The 20,537-nt window shown below is 37.5% G+C and overlaps 1 protein-coding gene across 5 annotated transcripts in view; it reads right to left on the bottom strand.

Annotated features, from left to right (window-relative positions):
* aspg (asparaginase homolog (S. cerevisiae)) overlaps window positions 1-20,537 on the bottom strand; it is a 57,694-nt gene that overhangs the window by 5,716 nt on the left and 31,441 nt on the right. For all 5 annotated transcript variants that reach the window (XM_051722896.1, XM_051722897.1, XM_051722898.1 and 2 more), the window contains 8 exons: window positions 19,376-19,561; window positions 19,186-19,299; window positions 18,819-18,938; window positions 18,568-18,663; window positions 14,059-14,222; window positions 2,891-2,977; window positions 1,130-1,229; window positions 350-412 (listed from right to left, as the gene is read on the bottom strand). In XM_051722896.1, the coding sequence (XP_051578856.1) occupies window positions 350-412; window positions 1,130-1,229; window positions 2,891-2,977; window positions 14,059-14,222; window positions 18,568-18,663; window positions 18,819-18,938; window positions 19,186-19,299; window positions 19,376-19,561 (930 nt within the window). The remainder of the gene's footprint in view (window positions 1-349; window positions 413-1,129; window positions 1,230-2,890; window positions 2,978-14,058; window positions 14,223-18,567; window positions 18,664-18,818; window positions 18,939-19,185; window positions 19,300-19,375; window positions 19,562-20,537) is intronic.

The following is a 20,537-nucleotide window of genomic DNA, read 5'->3' as shown; positions in this document are numbered from 1 at the left end:
GCTTGAATTTTTGCACCAGGAGTGGCATAAAGTCACCCAACAGCAATGTGAAAGACTGGTAGAGAGCATGCCAAGACGCATGAAAGCTGATTGAAAATCAGGGTAAAACACTGCATCTTTTTAGTTATTTTGACCAGTTGTCATTTTCTGCAAGTAAATGCTCTAAATGACAATATTGTTATTTGGAGAAATGTTGACAGTACTTTATAGAATAAAACAAAAAATTTTGTTTTACTTAAACACATACCTATAAATAGTAAATCCACAGTATCTGATAATTTTGCAGTGGTCTCTTAATTTTTTCCAGAGCTGTATATATGTATGTGTGTATGTGTATATATATCTGTACCTGAGTTCGGTATTGAGCCTGTTGTAGGAAATCAACAACTTCCTCATGTCCAGCAGCTCTTGCCTGCAGGTAAGAAAGGCCCATTAGTGAAAGACTACAGGAAGCATGACAACATTTTTAAAATGTCTTTACAGGCCAGTTTGACATCTGATTTTACAACACAGAAGACACATTTTGTACCTGATGCAACATTATAACCAACAAAATTTTTTGATATTTTATCCTGTGTGTTATTAGAGTCTTATAGATTTATGAATCCAATGACACTGTAGGCATTGTCTATTGTGGTTATCAATTTTACACAGAGGGTTCGCCACACCTTTTAACCGATGAATTACCATTACTTTTCCATTTGTTCATGATTACTGGATAAAGATTTTTAAAAATCTACACTATACAAGTTTTTTCTGGTCCTCTCATTTTTATTTCTTATAACAGCACTGGAAATAGTCTACAACAGCACTCTTGCTTGTGTGATATTGCTTATGTAAATAAAAAGGTTGCTGAGCAGATTTATATTTTAAGGTCAGGCACCAATCCTCAGAAGTAATACAGTATAGTTAAAATGTTTCACTTATTGTTATCAAACGACTTCAGTAAGACAAGAGGGTCCTAAACTTTCTGAGTGCAACAAAAGTGGAAAAAAATTCACTAACTTTCAATGATTAAGATTTTATTAATTTTCATGACATTTCCAGGTCTGCAAATCTCAATTTTCGAATTCCTTGATAGGTTTTTCATGACTGTGGGAACACTGTAGAAACTTCTCCATAAACTCACCACTTCAATAGGCGTCTGTCCATCATAACTTGACATGGTTAAATCGGCCCCAGCCAAGTGCCACATTTCCAGTCCCTCCAAGTCTGCACTTGCGGCAAGACTGTAAAACACACACACACACACACACACACACACACACACACACAAACACACACACATGGGCAATCATAAATCCTAACAACGGAAGTTCACTGGCTATTACAATTATTCTCTAATCTACAAGATCTGTTCTTAGTATAGAGCTTCTTTATCATTACTAGTGAGGGGTGACACAAGTGGAGGTTTTATATCTTGTTTTAAAAAACAGATATAGTGTCAAAAAAAATAAAGTTAAAATCTGGTTTGATCTTCATCTAAGTTACAATAATGAATAAACACAATCTGTTAACTAATAACAGACAAATTATTGTACTGTTCTTGTACATATTGAATACATCATTTAAACATTCACAGTGTAGGTTGCAACAAGTATGTGAACCCCTAGGCTTATGATGTCAACAAAAGTGAATTAGAGTCAGGAGTTGGTAAACCTGGCATCCAATTAATGAAACGAGATTGGAGGTGTATGTCAGAGCTACTTTGACTTATAAAAAGCATTCAAACATTTTGAGTTTGCTATTCACAAGAAGCATCTGCTGACGTGGACCATGCCTTGCAAAAAGAGATCTAAGAAGACCTACGATCAAGAATTGTTGCTTTGCATAAAGCAGGAAATGGTTACAAAGTTATCTCAAAGAACACAGATATTCATCTGTCAACAGTTAGACAAACTGTCTATAAATGGAGACGATTTAGTACTGTGGCTACTCTCCCTAGAAGTGGCCATCCAGCCAAGATGACTCAAAGGGTACACCGCAGAATGCTCAATGAGGTAAAAAAGAACCCTACAGTGACAGCTAAAGACTTGAAGGAATCATTGGAACTGGTTAACATCTCTGTTCATGAGTCTACTATAAGGAAAACATTAAACAGGCGTGGTGTCCTGCCATGGAAGAAAGCCGCTGCTTTCCAAAAAAAACATTGCTGCATGCCGGAAGTTTGCCAAAGACCACCTTAACACTCCAATTTTTTGTGGACTTATGAAACTAAGGTTGAATTGTTTGTGAGGAACATGCAGCACTACTTATGGCGTAAAAAAGGGCACCACATACCAACATGAAAACACCATTCCAACGGTGAAGTATGCACACATGACCACACATCAGTTGAATTCTATATTAATGCACCATGTTGCAACATTGCTCTGCAACAGTAGGCAGCTAATGGTCTATATTAATTCGCAGAAAAACTGCTTATTCTGATTAGTATTTTTATTAATACATTTGATCATTTATTATACATTGGTGTCTTTTATCATGGTGTGGTTGTCGCTGTTTTATAAAGCAATAAGCCACTTGAGGTTGTGCGTTTTAATTTTACCCCCACTTCACGTCATGCTTATGGACACCTCTTACCCATGGCAAAATCACTGTAATGCATGGCTTCTTGTAGCTTATTGCTTTGACAAAACACAATTCAACCTCCAGCGCTTTTCAAAATCTTTAGTGATATATGAATGATGTAGCTGAAGGTTTGATAAGTCACAAGTCACTTGTTGTGGTGTTTAGAGCCAGACTCCAAGAATATCTTTGCTGTCTCAATGCAATGTTGTTCGAGAGCATTCTAAAAGCTTATGAAAGTCCCCGAATGTCTGGTCAGACCTGAGTTAATCAACAGAAAAAGGGGAGCGAGAAGAAATATGTGTGAGTTTTTGTGAAAGACCTGCACATCTCAGTTCCAGCGTCCTCCATTTCATCACGGAAGAAGTGAGCTCCAGTTTTCCTTAGCAGCTTCACTACATCCTTATGCCTACAGACAGATTAGACAGACATATATAGAGAGAAATGAATCATAGGAAGCCTTAAGAAGGTCATACAGTTTTTTAATTGACTTCCATTATTGAAACATATGAACAGAATTAATCCACACCATGTAGAACTGCAGAGGTGTTGTATAATAAAAACATCCTTCTGACATTTTCTACAGTCTTCTATCATGTGTAAAATTGAGACTGGTTAAATTAACAACCTTTTTACATTTTATTAGGGACATGTAAGTGGTGACAGCACATGAAGAATGGTGCATTCAAGTCAGAATGATTGTATTTATGAGTTAAGCACACAAATGCCACCACAAAGTCGTAATTACATTTGGGAAACTCTGGATTTTCTTCAAACCCAGAGTTTCCGAGTTGGGGGGTGTGGACTTAAGAATCATGGCAGAAGTAAACTGTTATTTGTAATTATTAAGTTTTGCTTGAGGATTCTGACTGTGCAGTTTAGTTTGTAAGCACTTTTTTGTACTGTTAAATGAAGAATATTGATAAAACTTGCCAGAAAACGAGACTCATTTAGCTGCTTTATGCAGCAACATGTGTTTGCAACAAAACTACATTTCCCATCATTATATGTGGGCACAAAAGAATGATAAAATAGATAGATAAAGCATTCATTACACACTTAATGCTTGGCTTTGCTCTTCATTTTGTTGCATTGGTGGTAAAAAAAAGATTCCTGTATTCGCTAGTAAGGCTGACCAGCATGGTGTTTCTGGTGAAGCTGGCTAAGCTAGTTAAGAAGCCTGGTAGGGACACCACCACACAACATAAGATTGTGAGCAGTAATGCTAGTCTTTTCAGCAGGGGTTGCTTTGTGGCCAAAGTCAAAAGAGTCCACTCCCGAGTCTCTATGGTATTCTGGTCCCTAGATATGACTTGGATCCCTCCTTCAAAACATGTCTATGGGATTTTTTAACCTTTTTTATCACCTGCCAGACTAAAATTCTAAAATCTCACCTCAACAAGACACATGATTTGAAGTATCATTCATGTCTGAAGCAAAAATGGTGCAGAATTTGTTAAAATTCCTAACCCCAAGTATGACCAAAAGCAAGTGACACTTTCCTTTGAAGGCAAGGCCATGTGAGAAATCCTTATTAACACAATTCAATTGCGCTTAAGTGTCATTTCAATACCAGCCATAGCATAAGGGTGCGAAACAGAGGTGCAGCCTGCAATAAATAGAATATTAAAGTAATTTAGAATGGAAAATATCTCATCTGATTTCTAGGAAACAAGCTAGTATAGCCTTAATGCGATATTCCGGGTTCAATACAAGTTAAGCTCAATCAGCAGCATTTGTGGCACAGCATTTACTACCACTAAAACTGATTTCAACTCATCCCTCCTTTTCTTTAAAAAAAAGCAGAAATCTTGGTTACAGTGAGGCACTTATGATGAAAGTGAATGGGGCCAATCCGTAAACGTTAAAATACTCACAGTTTCAAAAGTATAGCCACAAGACATAAAAGTTAACGTGATTTTAGTGTGATAAAATCGGTTACTAACTTTTTCTGTGTAGTTATATACAATTTTACAACTTTGTTGTCATGACGATGTAATGTCAACAAACCCTAAAACCCTAAAATGACTGTAAAAACGACAATTTATACAACTCTACAGCTCAAATAATACATGAGTTTTAACAGAAGAATTAATGTAAGTGGTTTAATAAACTTATAAGATTCACATTTCTGTTTAAACCCTCCAGAAATTGGCCCCATTCACTTATAAGTGCCTCACTGTAACTTTGATTTTTGCTTTTTTTAAAGAAAAGGAATGACGAGTCTAAAACATTTTTGTGGTTATCAACTTTATGCCACAAATGCTGTCGATTGAGCTTAACTTGAGTTGAACCCGGAATATTCCTTTAAGTTCTTTTAAAATTAACATTACATTATCACATTTTCTGAAGAAAATGCAGGTTGTGCTTGCCTGTGCAAAAGTCACCACCATTATGCTAGGATGGTTTCCAGTGCATTCCTATGCAGCTGCTAAGGTGTTCTGAGTGCTTTTTAGCATGTTGCTATACGGTTGTTAGGGTGTTCTAAGTGATTGCTATGGCATTTTGGGTGGTTATTAGGTGGTTGCTAGGTGGTTGCTTTCTGGCCCAAGTCCAAAGAGCACATACCAAAGTTTCTACAACATTCTGATCCCTAGATCTGGTTCGTGTCAATCTTCAAATGTGATTTTAGTTGTTTTGTCATAGTATGATCACTTGGAAAAGTAATAGCACACCTATCTTCAACAAACAGCACAATTTGGGGTATTCATGTTTGTAGCATGTTTGATCAACTATAATTTTAAGATTATACTTGGGATTAATGATTTGAAAAAAAAAACAAAAAAAAAAACTACAGTATAAGTATAGTAATAGTGATGCTTGCCTTGGCAAGCACTACTAATTAACCCCCTCCAAAAAAAATGTAAAAAAAATAAATAGCTTTAGTTATCTGAAAGGGTTAAAGAGGGTCATGCCTCTTGGAATGGTACTTCTTTATAATATGAGATAATGCAGTTGTCTTACGTAGTACCTGGGCATGGTTGTTTTCTAATCTATTTCAGGTAGTTTAGACCTCAGTTTGGCCCTACCCATCCATGGCGCTCTTCCAAACCAAACTCTGACAAATCTGGTGGCAGTCATCCATCCAGTTTGTTCTGTTTCTCTGTACTAGTCACAGTATCTGCCAGACATGAAACTTGAATCAGGTAGGGCTGGTTTAGAAAAACACACCTTTCTTTTCTCTATCTTCCTTTATTATTCAACATGTTGTCTTCATTTATGGAAAAAAGGCCATAGGTCCAAAAATTCCATTAGTTACTCCCAGAGTTATGGGAAATGTCACCTTGTGTGACTGCATCTAAAAAAAGCATTCATCTTCAGTCTACAATGACTCAAGAGAGAAACTGAGAATTGATCCCAGGTCAGTTGAACCATGTCATTGTTTTTTAAAAAGGGGGACGTGTTCGGACTTGCAGAGCAAACAGAAAAGATGTTGCCTATCCACTGATGACTAGACATCATGAGAGAACCAGTATGTGCATTCTCTCTCTCTCTCTTATACACTATATTGCCAAAAGTATTCGCTCATCTGCCTTTAGACGCATATGAACTTAAGTGACATCCCATTCTTAATCCATAGGGTTTAATATGACGTCGGCCCACCCTTTGCAGCTATAACAGCTTCAACTCTTCTGGGAAGGCTTTCCACAAGGTTTAGGAGTGTGTTTATGGGAATTTTTGACCATTCTTCCAGAAGCGCATTTGTGAGGTCAGACACTGATTTTGGACGAGAAGGCCTGGCTCGCAGTCTTCGCTCTAATTCATCCCAAAGGTGCTCTATCGGGTTGAGGTCAGGACTCTGTGCAGGCCAGTCAGGTTCTTCCACACCAAACTCGCTCATCCATGTCTTTATGGACCTTGCTTTGTGCACTGGTGCGCAGTCATGTTGGAACAGGAAGGGGCCATCCCCAAACTGTTCCCACAAAGTTGGGAGCATGGAATTGTCCAAAATCTCTTGGTATGCTGAAGCATTCAGAGTTCCTTTCACTGGAACTAAGGGGCCAAGCCCAGCTCCTGAAAAACAACCCCACACCATAATCCCCCTCCACCAAACTTCACAGTTGGCACAATGCAGTCAGACAAGTACCGTTCTCCTGGCAACCGCCAAACCCAGAGTCGTCCATCAGATTGCCAGATGGAGAAGCGTGATTCGTCACTCCAGAGAACGTGTCTCCACTGCTCTAGAGTCCAGTGGCGGCGTGCTTTACACCACTGCATCCGACGCTTTGCATTGCACTTGGTGATGTATGGCTTGGATGCAGCTGCTCGGCCATGGAAACCCATTCCATGAAGCTCTCTACGCACTGTTCTTGAGCTAATCTGAAGGCCACATGAACTTTGGAGGTCTGTAGCGATTGACTCTGCAGAAAGTTGGCGACCTCTGCGCACTCTGCGCCTCAGCATCCGCTGACCCCGCTCTGTCATTTTACGTGGCCTACCACTTCGTGGTTGAGTTGCTGTCATTCCCAATCGCTTCCACTTTGTTATAATACCACTGACAGTTGACTGTGGAATATTTAGTAGCGAGGAAATTTCATGACTGGACTTGTTGCACAGGTGGCATCCTATCACAGTACCACGCTGGAATTCACTGAGCTCCTGAGAGCGGCTCATTCTTTCACAAATGTTTGTAGAAGCAGTCTGCATGCCTAGGTGCTTCATTTTATACACCTGTGCCCATGGAAGTGATTGGAACACCTGAATTCAATTATTTGGATGGGTGAGCGAATACTTTTGGCAATATAGTGTATATATATATATATATATATATATATATATATATATATACGCATCTCAGTATCAGAATTACCATAGACTTTGTCAGTTCGAACCAGTCTGGCCATTCTCGGTTGACCTCTCTCATCAACAAGGCATTTCCGTCCACAGAACTGCCACTTACTGGATGTTTTTTGGTTTTGGCAACATTTGGAATAAATTCTAGAGACTGTTGTGTGTGAAAATCTCAGGAGAACAGCAGTTACAGAAATACTCAAACCAGCCCATCTGGCACTAATAATCATGCCACAGTCCAAATCACTGGGCTGGCCATGACAGGGTCTTGATCCGGGGGTCCTCCATCCACACCTTGATTGACCTGGCTGTGTGGCATGGAGCATTGTCCTGCTGAAAAAAACAATTCTCAGAGTTGGGGAACATTGTCAGAGCAGAAGGAAGCAAGTTTTCTTCCAGGATAACCTTGTATGTGGCTTGATTCATGCATCCTTCACAAAGATAAATCTGCCCAATTCAAGCTTAGCTGAAGCACCCCCAGATCATCACCGATACTCCACCAAATTTCACAGTGTGTGCGAGACACTGTGGCTTGAAGACCTCTCCAGGTCTCCGTCTAACCATTAGATGACCAGGTGGAGGATCAGTGATGATCTGGGGGTGCTTCAGCAAGGCTGGAATCAGGCAGATTCGCCTTTGTGAAGAACACATTAATCAAGCCATGTACAAGGTTGTCCTGGAAGAAAACTTGTTTCCTTCTGCTCTGACAATGTTCCCCAACTCTGAGGATTGGTTTTTCTAGCAGGACAATGCTCCGTGTCACACAACCAGGTCAATCAAGGTGTGGATGGAGGACCACCAGATCAAGACCCTGTCATGGCCAGCCCAATCTCTAGACCTGAACCCCATTGAAAACCTCTGGAATGTGATCAAGAGGAAGATGGATGGCCATAAGCCATCAAACAAAGCCGAGCTGCTTGAATATTTGCGCCAGGAGTGGCATAAAGTCACCCAACAACAATGTGAAACACTGGTAGAGAGCATGCCAAGACGCATGAAAGCAGTGACTGAAAATCTACAAATATTGATTTCTGAACTCTCTCTAAGTTAAAACATTAGTATTGTGTTGTTTCAAAATGAATATGAACTTGCTTTATTTGCATTATTTGAGGTCTGAAAACATGGCATATTTTTTGTTATTATTTAAATAAATGCTCTAAATGACAATATTTTTATTTGGAATTTGGGAGAAAGGTTGTCAGTAGTTTATTAGAGCTGTATATATATTAGAGTTGTCAAAATTAACGCGTTAACGCATGCGATTAGTTAAAAAGTTTAACACGTTAATTTTTCTTAATCGCGATTAACACATTTACTGTTAATACAGCATAAACCAGCATAAACACTGGTCGGACCAAGGCGGAACCTTTGTGATGTGTTGATGTGTCTGCCTGGATTCATTACACTGATGGACACACCATAACACACACACAACAGAGATTCCGTGTCAGTGATCAAGTGATGGAGAAATTACCTCGTAATGCTATTTTTTGTACAAAACAAGCCCAGATGGGATTACAAGTACTTTACAGCCACTGTTATGTGCAATTTAATTACCACAGAAGCACATCAAGTCTTAACTATCACCAAAACGTTGTCTGCAGCGTTTTCATGATGCTGGCATTGATGCTCTGACATGAATCATGAATGTGGCTTTACGATTGCTGTAGCAAAGCAGATTAAGTAAGTCAGCTGATTAATATTGTGGAGGATGAGAGTTTAAAAGATTTAATGCCCATTGCAATAAATATGCCACCTATGGAGGGGCTAGTTCTTTTTTATTAGTCAACCATCTACTTAAGACTTTGGGAAATGTTTAATGTTACTTGAATTGGTGCTATTTTAGTGCATTTCTATCTTTATACAGTGGAAGGCTTTGTTTGGAAAACGTTAATAAAGCATTATGTTGTTACTTATTGTTTTGTTTTCTTTCTAATAAATGCATTTTGACAGGAAAAAAGGTATAGAGTCAAATTTCACTGCTTTCAAAATCTGTGATTTTTGATTAATTGCGATTAATCACCAGCAGCCATATCACCTTGTAGCTCAAGACCGGTTGCCCACTGAAGCTAAGCAGGGTTGAGCCTGGTCAGTACCTGGATGGGAGACCTGCTGGGGAAAACTAAGGTTGCTGCTGGAAGAGGCATTAGGGAGGCCAGCAGGGGGTGCTCACCCTGCAGTCTGTGTGGGTCCTAATGCCCCAGTATAGTGACGGGGACACTATATTGTAAAAAGGCACCGTCCTTCGGATGAGATGTTAAACTGAGGTCCTGACTCTCTGTGGTCATTAAAAATCCTACAGCACTTCTTGTAAAGAGTAGGGGTGTAACCCTGGTGTCCTGGCTAAATAACCCCCATTGGCCCATCTCAATCATGGCCTCCTAATAAACCCCATCCACTAATTGGCTCCATAACTTGACTCCACCAAAGAAAGATAGTTAAATAACAAGAGGCTTAAATGATGACACAGTATCAGGTGAGCCAGCCCTTTAATGGTTCTGAATGCTTAAAAAAAAAAAAAAAAAAAAAAAAAAACACATTTAAAAATATAGTGCATACAGAAAAAAAATATTTGAAACTGTCAGCCTCATGATTAAACTAATTAAGCAACTCTAAAAACTTAAAACACTCTATCCCAGTCTATGTCTTTGATATAATAATAATAATAATAATATAGCAGCACCCCCTTCCCTTAAACTCTCTTAATGAGGTTGACACCTCATGAAATTTTCATCGTGTGTTATTTCTCTGCAGAGAGAAACCAAATAAGACGTTAAGAAGCTGCTGATGGCCTATAGGGGATTGGAGTAAAGAAAGGGGATAGATTTCGTCCTAATTTCCTGTGTTTTGCAATAATTTGCTTTGCTCTACAGATCATAATGTGGCTATTAGAATGCTTTCATATGCATAAAGTCTGCAGAATTAGGCCAGATGTAGATCATTTATCCATTCAGGAGAGATTTGCTGTAATTGCAGTACATGCAAGGTTCTTTATGGTGTCAGCATACAAGAGCTAGAAAGCTGATAAACAGCAAGATGAAATGAATATTAAGAGTAAGGTTAACTGTAATTTGTACAGTGTTGTGGAAGTTACTTTGAAACTTTATTTTCCCAAGCTACTCAAAATTTTAAGTAGCTAAACTACAGTAAAGTTACCCTTTAAACAAAAGTAGATCATTACACTGCAAGCTACTAACAAAAAGTAGCTAACTACATTGAAGGCATTTAAGAAAGGTAATCTTTTTAATAAATTTAACTATTAGTATTATTTCATTCTGCAATCAGAACATTTATCTGACACAAAAACAATGAAGATCTCAGTTAGGGTGACATTAAAAAATGTTGGTGGCAAAATGTAATTGAACAAAAACTTAATATAAATATTTAATATACATTAATACTTAATACAACTCATACTAAATTGAACATAAATAAATGTATAATAAATACATCTAATAAAACTAAAAAGCAATTTTAGTTAACTGAGTTAAAATCATAATTATAAACAGCAAAAATTAACGGAATAATTCACTTAAAAAAGAAGATGCAATGACATCTGGACAGGGGCTCAAATAAATCGGTGAATGAAACGTTCTAACAAACCGTTACGCTAAAATGAATTGCTTTCCAATACTGCATATAAGTGAATCAGTGAATCGTTTAATCGGTTATTTAACCTCATGCGACCCCGCATCCACATACATGGACGTTGTATTTTGGCTTCGCTATAAGCAACGCATAATTTAATTTCATTTAAACTGACTGATCTCAGTTCAGGAAACTCTGGGCTGTCAGTAAAGGGTTAAACTTTCGATGGACTGAGTCATGTGATAAAACAACATGGTGCCGATCACAGCGGAGTTTATCTATTGGAGAAACACCAACAAAACTACATCTGGTAAGAAACCTAATTAAGTGTTTACACTGAAACCTGATTGAGTCTGAGATTAGAGTCTCTAGTTTCATCTGATATGCCATTTTAAAAATTTGAGCTTTATATTATGAAACGCCACGCTGCTAAACACAATGTATACTAATGTGTGCAACAGCACAAGGTTTTCATTATAAATCCTATAGTTACTGCGCATTTTCACATTGAGACATTTTTTATCATGGGCTTTATATTGAGTTAGGATGAAAATACGGTGCATTTCGAACTGTTCTGAGACCAATGAGACAGATAGCACACTGGAGGTCAAGTCATTCACTAAATAGGGAGCAAGGGATCATCCTATAGCTTTACTATGAAGCCAAGTGCATTCAATCTAAACTTCTTTCAAAAGTTCAGTTTCAGGCTGCAGATGATGTGTGGAGCACTCAACATGGTTGGCAGACATGGGACAATGGTAATCTGTACATAGATTCAGAATTTATAATGTATCATTTTATTTTATCATGGTTGGAAGTGATTGGACGATGCTAGCCATTACTTGTATCAGAATGAATTATGCTTATTTCTGATTGGTAAAATGCTTTAGCAGTGGCTATCACTTGTTTGTTTGACAGTGAAAAGAGAGATCATTGAGATTCTGTTGCCAAAGTAGAAAAAAACATTGTAACATAAAAGTAAAATCAAGTGAAATAATTTTTATTTGTATAGTTCCAAAGCAGCTTCACAGAAAATCAGCTGTGATGTCTGTAACATCTCAAAAACATGAATAAACAACATAAAAAACAATTTGATAAAAAATAAAATCTGACTTTCAATAGCTTGGCATTATTTTTTATTTCACAACGCAGTCTTGCTGTCTACATATGTGTACATAAAAGTTTGGGCAAACAATTTGCTCTAGAATTTTATTTATTTAATTTTTTTTGCATGTTTATTAGGTGCTACTAGATACAAATCAAAAAGGGAAATGGAAAATGCACACAGCAGTCACGGTCTCATGGTCTCAAGAGTTTATATGGGCCCAGCTGCAAGGAATCTTATTTAGAAAACCCTTAGGTCCAAGTACATTGTCACTAAGGGTTTTCTTAGCTTAAGGGCTTTTTACAGTCAGCTGATGATCCCTCCAAACTAGGTCTACATTCAGGGGCATAGCATCCATTATAATGGTGTTTAAATGACAGTGGACATATAATAGATTTTTGAATCCCCAAGCAAGTGTGGTGAAACCAAGGAGTTCTAGCATGAAAGTTTTACCCGTCAATCAATCATCAGAGGCGTCATTTAAGAGTGGGACGGTTGGGACATGTCCCTACCACTTTTTGCCATGGCCAGTTTTGTCCCTACTACTTTTCGAAATGGCTTTCGTCAGGTAAGTGTCTAATGCAGAAGAAACATTTCCAGGAGTTTCTATTTCGTTTGTGTGTATTATAATAAGTGTCAATCTCGCACTGGAATATGTTATTTTGAATGTTATGATGAGTGCACATTGTGGCTGTTATAAGTGACGTTGAGTGACAGTTAACAGCAGCAATCTCGTGCACACAGACGCGTGTTCTACTCACTCCGCTGTTCTGTCCAGTTAAATCGCAAAGCAAAATGCAAATAATTGCGTCCCAAATCATGATTCACACTCACTGAGCACTTTATTAGGAACACTATGGTCCTAATAAAGTGCCTGACGTGGTCTTCTGCTGTTGTAGCCCATCCGCCACAAGGTTCGACGTGTTGTGCATTCTGAGATGCTATTCTGCTCACTACAATTGTACAGAGTGGTTATCTGAGTTACTGTAGCCTTTCTGTAAGCTCAAACCAGTCTGGCCATTCTCCATTAACCTCTCTAATCAACAAAGCGGATGTTTATTTGTTATTGGCACCATTCTGAGTAAACTCTAGAGACTGTTGTGCATGAAAATCCCAGGAGATCAGCAGTTACAGAAATACACAAACCAGCCCATCTGGCACCAACAATCATGCCACGGTCGAAATCACTGTGATTCCATTTTTCCCCAATTCTGATGGTCGATGTAGGCCTAAATAACTGAGAATTTTCAGTTAACAAAACCCATGGTCTCAGGTCTGTCCTAATTGGGTTGCAGACAGCAGGTGAAAAAAAACAACAACAAAAAAACAATGCTAATTACTAATAGTAAACGCCAACTAGAAATATAAATGTGCATGCAGGATAGCAAAATAAATAGGCTTATCAACTTTTAAAAGGTGAGAAAAAATGGTTGACATATCTTTTGTTGTTGATGTCAAAGGCCATGTTAGACAATCAAACTCTAAGGTATTTAAATTAATCTGTCACTTGGTAGAAGCTAGCCAAACTGGGCATATGCCAACATTAACAGGAAGACATGCCTTCTTTAAAAACCATGAACAAAACTACATAAAAGGCATAAATGAAAAGCATGTACAACCCATACTACATTAAATACAGCTTACACTGTGATGTGGGGTTCTGAGGCAAAACCACTGGGCTAAATATCTAACCTTTTAACAGGCTCTATAAATATGGTGGAAAAAACTACAACAAGAATTACATACACTGAAACCTATAGATGACCTAAGCTGTAAGCACTTTAGTGATGTCAATCTGAGTAAGGGAAGAAATGTGTTACATGATAAAAGACCTGTTAAACAACATGCCCACACACATCTCCACACCTACACACTAGCTGTGGCGAAAACAATGGTAAGCATTCAGTTACGGAAAAACATTCAGTTCCATATACATTCGCAAACATTGTAATGCACTGAAGCGGATACCTAGCTAAACCGTCCGGCCATGCATAGGCCGGTCTTACCTGAAGCGAACAGCGTTGCGAAGGGGTGTGTCGCCATAGCGATCTTTGGCGTAGACGGTGGCCCCCTGACTCAGGAGATACTGCACCACTTTCAGATGCCCTTCACATGCGGCGATGTGTAGTGAAGTGCGGCCATCATAATCAGCCATGCTCAAGTCAGTGCCCTAGACAGACACATAACTATCATTTCCTGTGTCTATTGTATTTGCTACAATATACTTCAAATAGTATCCAGAGCACTTTTCACCTCAAATTCAAAAAGGAAGAAAAAATATTTTTTGCATAAAGATAATGCATTTTTTAATGACAATTAGGCAAATTTACCCCCAACTCTCATTATTGCAACGTGTCTGGACATTTTATTTATATTATTTTAAATGGTGATTCTCATAATTTGACTTGATTTTCATATTTGTTTTATTACTGTAATGCAATATATAATTTTTTTTTTTTTTTTTTTTTATTGGCATAAATTACATGCAGTACAACAGTGGTATTTGCTGTACTGCATATAATTTATGGCGATTAAAAAAAATCATTGCATTATAGTAATAAAACAAATTATGAGAATCACCATTATTTACACCATGTTGTATAAATACTATACTATACAGTATAAAATGTACTTAAAAATTACAATTATTTTTACATAATTTTTATTTTTTATTTATTTATTTTTATTATGTGGTACGCAGAGGGGGGCTGCTTGTCACGTAATTAATTGCCACAAAAATAATGTTACAATGTGGAAAAATAAATAAATAAAATAATGGTCCTAAAAATAGGCTTCAATTTCTTTAAGGATTTTCTTTCTTTTGATTTTGAGAACATTAAATTTTCTTTCTTCTGAAATATGAACCAGACATTTCTTGACAGGTTTTATCAGATTCACCCATGCACAATATTGATACAGCTGACCAGTCTGCATACTAGTTTTAGTTATATTTCACTTTGATTTTGTTTTCATGTGCACATAATGCCAGGCAAATTACCTTGACCAAATACTGTGAAAAAGGTCCAAATCTTTTACATAAGTGCAGATCATTCAGGATTAAGAATATCAGTCATATGGCTATACAAATAAAATAGGAGGACATCTCAGTAGTGAACTGGAGGTCTTATCTAAATGCCAAACTTCAGATGGAACAAACATGTTTGGTTTCCTCTTCTGTTTAACCAGTGACACCATGACTTGCAAGATAAATGTTTGTGATTAGCCTCCTGGAGTCAAATTTGATCTCATACCTACTCACTGTGTCAAAACTAAGTGACTGATACACATGTAGGCCTATTTATAGCTTATTTTACATGCTATTTACCAACTGAAAAAAAATCGCGTTGAAGCATTTTAAGCAATGTGTGCATGTGTCCTTCTAAATGATTGTCAGAACAGCTCTTAAAACTGGTCTGGAAACAGGTATTGGAATTCTCTGGGTTAAGGGGTGTTTGTGTGGAGGAAGTGGCGCTTGGCATATGTTCCAACCTGATTGACAGTTTATACTTATACTTAACATAAGAATCACCCACATACTGTAGTACAGTCATTTCATAGGCTGGTTTAACTACATGTTACTTACTGCAGATTACAAGTTTTTTTAAAATAACAATCATTTCATATAGTTAAAGTCCAGTCAAGCTAACATTTGGAAAAAGAAATGTTGAAGTCAGAAGTTTACATACACCTCAGCCAATAACATTTAAACTCAGTTTTTCACAATTTAATCGTAGAAAACATTCCCTGTCTTAGGTCAGTTAGGATCACTACTTTATTTTAAGAATGTGAAATGTCAGAATAATAGTAGAGAGATTTATTTATTTCAGCTTTTATTTCTTTCATCACATTCCAAGTGGGTCAGAAGTATACATACACTTTGTTAGTATTTGGTAGCATTGCCTTTAAATTGTTTAAATTGGGTCAACTGTTTGGGTAGCCTTCCACAAGCTTCTCACAATAAGTTGCTGGAATTTTGGCCCATTCCTCCAGACAGAACTGGTGTAACTGAGTCAGGTTTGCAGGCCTCCTTGCTCGCACATGCTTTTTCAGTTCTGCCCACAAATTTTCTATCGGACTGAGGTCAGGGCTTTGTGATGGCCACTCAATACCTTGACTTTGTTGTTCTTAAGCCATTTTGCATCAGCTCTGGAGGTATGCTTGGAGTCACTGACCATTTGGAAGACCCATTTGCGTCCAAGCTTTAACTTCCTGGCTGATGTCTTGAGATGTTGCTTCAATATAAACACATAATTTTCCTTCCTCATGATGCCATCTATTTTGTGAAATAAAGCCTTTCAGGTTATGTTGATATAGGACTCATTTTACTGTGGATATAGATACTTGTCTACCTGTTTCCTCCAGCATCTTCATAAGGTCCTTTGCTGTTGTTCTGTGATTGATTTGCACTTTTCGCACCAAACTACGTTCATCTCTAGGAGAGAGAATGCATCTCTGTGGTATGATGGCTGTGTGGTCCCATGGTGTTTATACTTGCGTACTATTGATAGTACAGATGAACGTGGTACCTTCAGGCATTTGGAAATTGCTCTCAAGGATGAACCAGACTTGTGGAGGTTCACAGTTTTTTTTTATGAGGTCTTGGCTGATTTCTTTTGATTTTCCCATGATGTCAAGCAAAGAGACACTGAGTTTGAAGGTAGGCCTTAAATCCACAGGTACACCTCCAATTCAGTACAACTCCTATCAGAAGCTAACTGGCTAATTGTCTAAAGGCTTGATATCATTTTCTGGAATTTTCCAAGCTGCTTAAAGACACAGTTAACTTAGTGTATGTAAACTTCTGACCCACTGAAATTGTGATATAGTCAATTAAAAGTGAAACAATCTGTCTGTAAACAATTGTTGGAAAAAAATACTCATGTCATGCACAAAGCAGATGTCCTAAATGACTTGCCAAAACTATAGTTTGCTAATATTAAATCTGTGGAGTGGTTAAAAAATGAATTTTAATGACTTCAGCTTAAGTGTATGTAAACTTCTGACTTCAACTACACTACATGCGACTAACAAAAAGTATCTCAATACACTGAAGCTATTTATTTAGCAAGATGTACGGCAAATGTTAGCCTCAGTCACCATTCACTTTCATTGTAATAAAAAAGATGCAATGAAACTGAAAAGTGACTGAGACAAACACTAGCTGGGTTTCTATCAAAATGTTTTGCATTTAAAAAAAAAGAAATTGGCTAAAGAAAATACAAATCCTTGCACATTTCCATCCAATACGTCATGTGCATTATCTTGATGGAGCAGATGTATATCATTTCATAAAATGCTGCCAGGAGACACTGCAGAATAAGTGTAATATATGATATAATAAGGGCTGAAATGGCTGATAGGCCCACACGCCACCAGCCTCCGTATACCTAGGAGCACCCACTGTCAAAACTGTTCTGGTGGATTTTTATGAGGACCTACTTTAAAGACCAGCTGTGAGTTAAACACTTCTGAATGTCAAGGGCTTTGTTAGAAGAATTGTGTGCCAAGGTCAGACCTTTCGTTGGGCCAATGTTTCTCATAACATGTGCACAAACGGTCAAAACACGTAGCCATTTTGCGATTATTTGTTTTCATCACCTTAATGTGCATTTTAACTAATGCGAAACTCTAGAAAATCCACCTCTGCCTAGCGGATTAAATTTTAAGCGGATTTTAAGAGTTTATTCGCATATCAAGTGTTTCCATTCAGGATTTCTGATGCACATCTCATTTTATGTTCCACAGAAGAAAAAAAGCAATACTGGTTTGGAAAAATATGAGTTAGTATATGATGACAAAATTTGAACTATCCCTTTAAAGGGATATTTCACCTAAAAATGAAACTCTCCTCATTTACTCACCCTCATGCAATCCCAGATGTGTATGACTTTCTTTCTTCTGCAGAACACAAACAAAGATTTTTAAAAGAATATCTTGGCTCTGTATGTCCATACAATGCAATGTGAATGGTGGCCAGAACTTTGAAGGTCCAAAAAGCATATAAAGGCAGTATAAAAGTAATTCATATGACTCCAGTGGTTTAATCCATATATTCAGAAGCGATATGATAGGTGTGGGTAAGAAACAGGTCAATATTTAAATCCTTTTTTTTACTATCAAGCTCCACTTTCACTTCCTTTGCATATCGCCACCTACTGGGCAGGGAGGAGAATTTATAGTAAAAAAGGACTTAAATATTGATCTGTTTCTCACCCACACCTATCATATTGCTTCTGAGGATATGCATTTAACCACTGGAGTCATATTAATTATTTTTATACTGCCTTTATATGCTTTTTGGACCTTCAAATTTCTGGCCACCATTCACTTGCATTGTAAAGACCAACAGTGCTGAAATATTCTTCTAAAAATCTTTTAAGAAAAAAAAGTCATAAACATCTGGGATGGCATGAGGGATTTTGAGAGTAAATGATTTTCATTTTTGGGTGAACTATTCCTTTAAGTTGATGGCATAGCTACTTTTAAGTTGTTAGCACTAACATTCAAAAGCTCACCATTTCCCTTATGGCCTCTAATGCCTCAATGTCTCCGATCTTAGCAGCAGCGCAGGCTAGCGTGGGCGTTAGTGCATCTCGAATGGCTTCAAGCTCCTGAGGACATCATAAACAGAATCGTTGACTATAACTGTTCATCACAAACTCTTCTGGTTCTGACGGTCCTCCCATATAGAACTACATAAACTCAGAGTGATTAGAATTAAATTATAACATTGGAAGAAAAAATTCTGCATGTACAGCCCACTCACCTCTTTACAGCTAATGCTGAGGGACTTGGCAATAACCTGAATAAATCGACTGTCGCTGAGAGTAAGCTTGGCCCCGTCCAGGTCAGCTATCATCTCACCACGCAGATTGCGGCTCAGCATCTTTAAACAAATAACATCACCTTAAACTTCTACTTTATTTTGCTGCCTTGTAAGCAAACTATAGTTATTTTACTTTACATAAATGTATATAAATACCTTACTTTATGCAAATTATATACAGTATAAACAATACTACTGTATAGTTATTCTTGTAAATATAATAATTTTTGCTGTTTGGTGACGCTAGTGGCACAGAGATACACACTTCCTTTAAATTGTATGTTCACAAACAGAACACTTTCAATACCTTCTTTTTCTCTAGTGTACTGAGGTTTTTTCTTGCCAGCACATAGGACAGTTTTGAAAGAGCAGCTTCTGGGGTCATATCACACCCAGCAACCAAACCTGCATCACTCAGAGCCTGAAAGGAAACATAGAGGAATTACACACTACCGGAATACACCCACATAAGGCCATTCACAAGCAGACACCCATACCTTGCCAGTGGCATATGATGTTGTGACCGTGCCCCTGAGACACTGGGTGCAGTTGATCATGAGAAGTCCTCTCTCTGTCGCTTTCCGGATCTCCTCCAGCAGGTCAACGCGGTTGTCAGGGGCATTTCCACTGCCATAGGTCTCCAACACGATCCCCTCCATAGGGGGCTGCAAGAAGGCTCTGACCTAATAAATCAACAGATCTCAATTAAACATTGAGAAAAAAAAATGTCTGTCTGTCTCTTTCTTCTAAGCACGCTATCTTCTATACTACTTCAGCCACTTTGAGAATTTTGTTGTTTTTTTTTTGTTTTGTTTTTTTTTACACAACTAATTGCTTAAGTTCCTCATTTGTAAGTCCCTTTGGATGAAAGCGTCTGCTAAATGACTAAATGTAAATGTAAAATGTACACATCTGAAACTTCTTTTAATGATTTGTATACAGTAATATTTTTGAGCCAAGTATAATTCACAGTTTGCCATAAAGGAATAGTCCACCCAAAAATGGAAATTCCGTCTTCAATTATTTATTGACAAGGAAGGAAAAAGTTTGCACACTGTGCCCATAGGGAAAAAACAAAATTCTATGGACAAACTTTTTTTTTGCCAAGCAGTATAAAAACTGCTAAAATGCAGAGTGAAAATATGTTTTTTTTCCTTGCATATGACTTTTTGAACCTACGCACTTAACCCTTTAAGCTTGTATGGGGCAGATGGGGTGAGAAAAAACGTATAATCAAAATATGAATAACTACAGACACAGAATAGGCATTGTTGTAAAGCATAGAAGCTGTACTTTACAAAGCATGTAGGCATTATGACCAAAACTGAACAAGTGCTTTGAAATTTGCAGACAAATCAGAAGTGTTCCGTTTTGATAATTTATTAATAATTTTGAACTGTACATATTATTGTAAACTGATCAAACAGCCATCTGTCATATGAATTTGGAAAGCTCTCAGAGAGTAGAACACAACCAGCCTATTTGTTTTAATCACAGAAAAAAAAAAGTAATAGCTAAGGAAATGTCTTTGACATACATGTTATATGTAAACAGGTGTTGCTTTTAAGCCACGTTTTCGCTTATAACTTCATGAAAAATAAACAGAACATCAAATATCATGCCATTACGTAGAGTATGCCACTATCTTTAAAACGAACC

This window comes from Myxocyprinus asiaticus, chromosome 17 (assembly GCF_019703515.2).
Source record: "Myxocyprinus asiaticus isolate MX2 ecotype Aquarium Trade chromosome 17, UBuf_Myxa_2, whole genome shotgun sequence".
In the NCBI taxonomy this organism is placed as follows: domain Eukaryota; kingdom Metazoa; phylum Chordata; class Actinopteri; order Cypriniformes; family Catostomidae; genus Myxocyprinus; species Myxocyprinus asiaticus.
The sequence above is the reverse complement of the archived record's forward strand: the minus strand, read 5'-3'. Positions and strand labels throughout refer to the sequence as shown.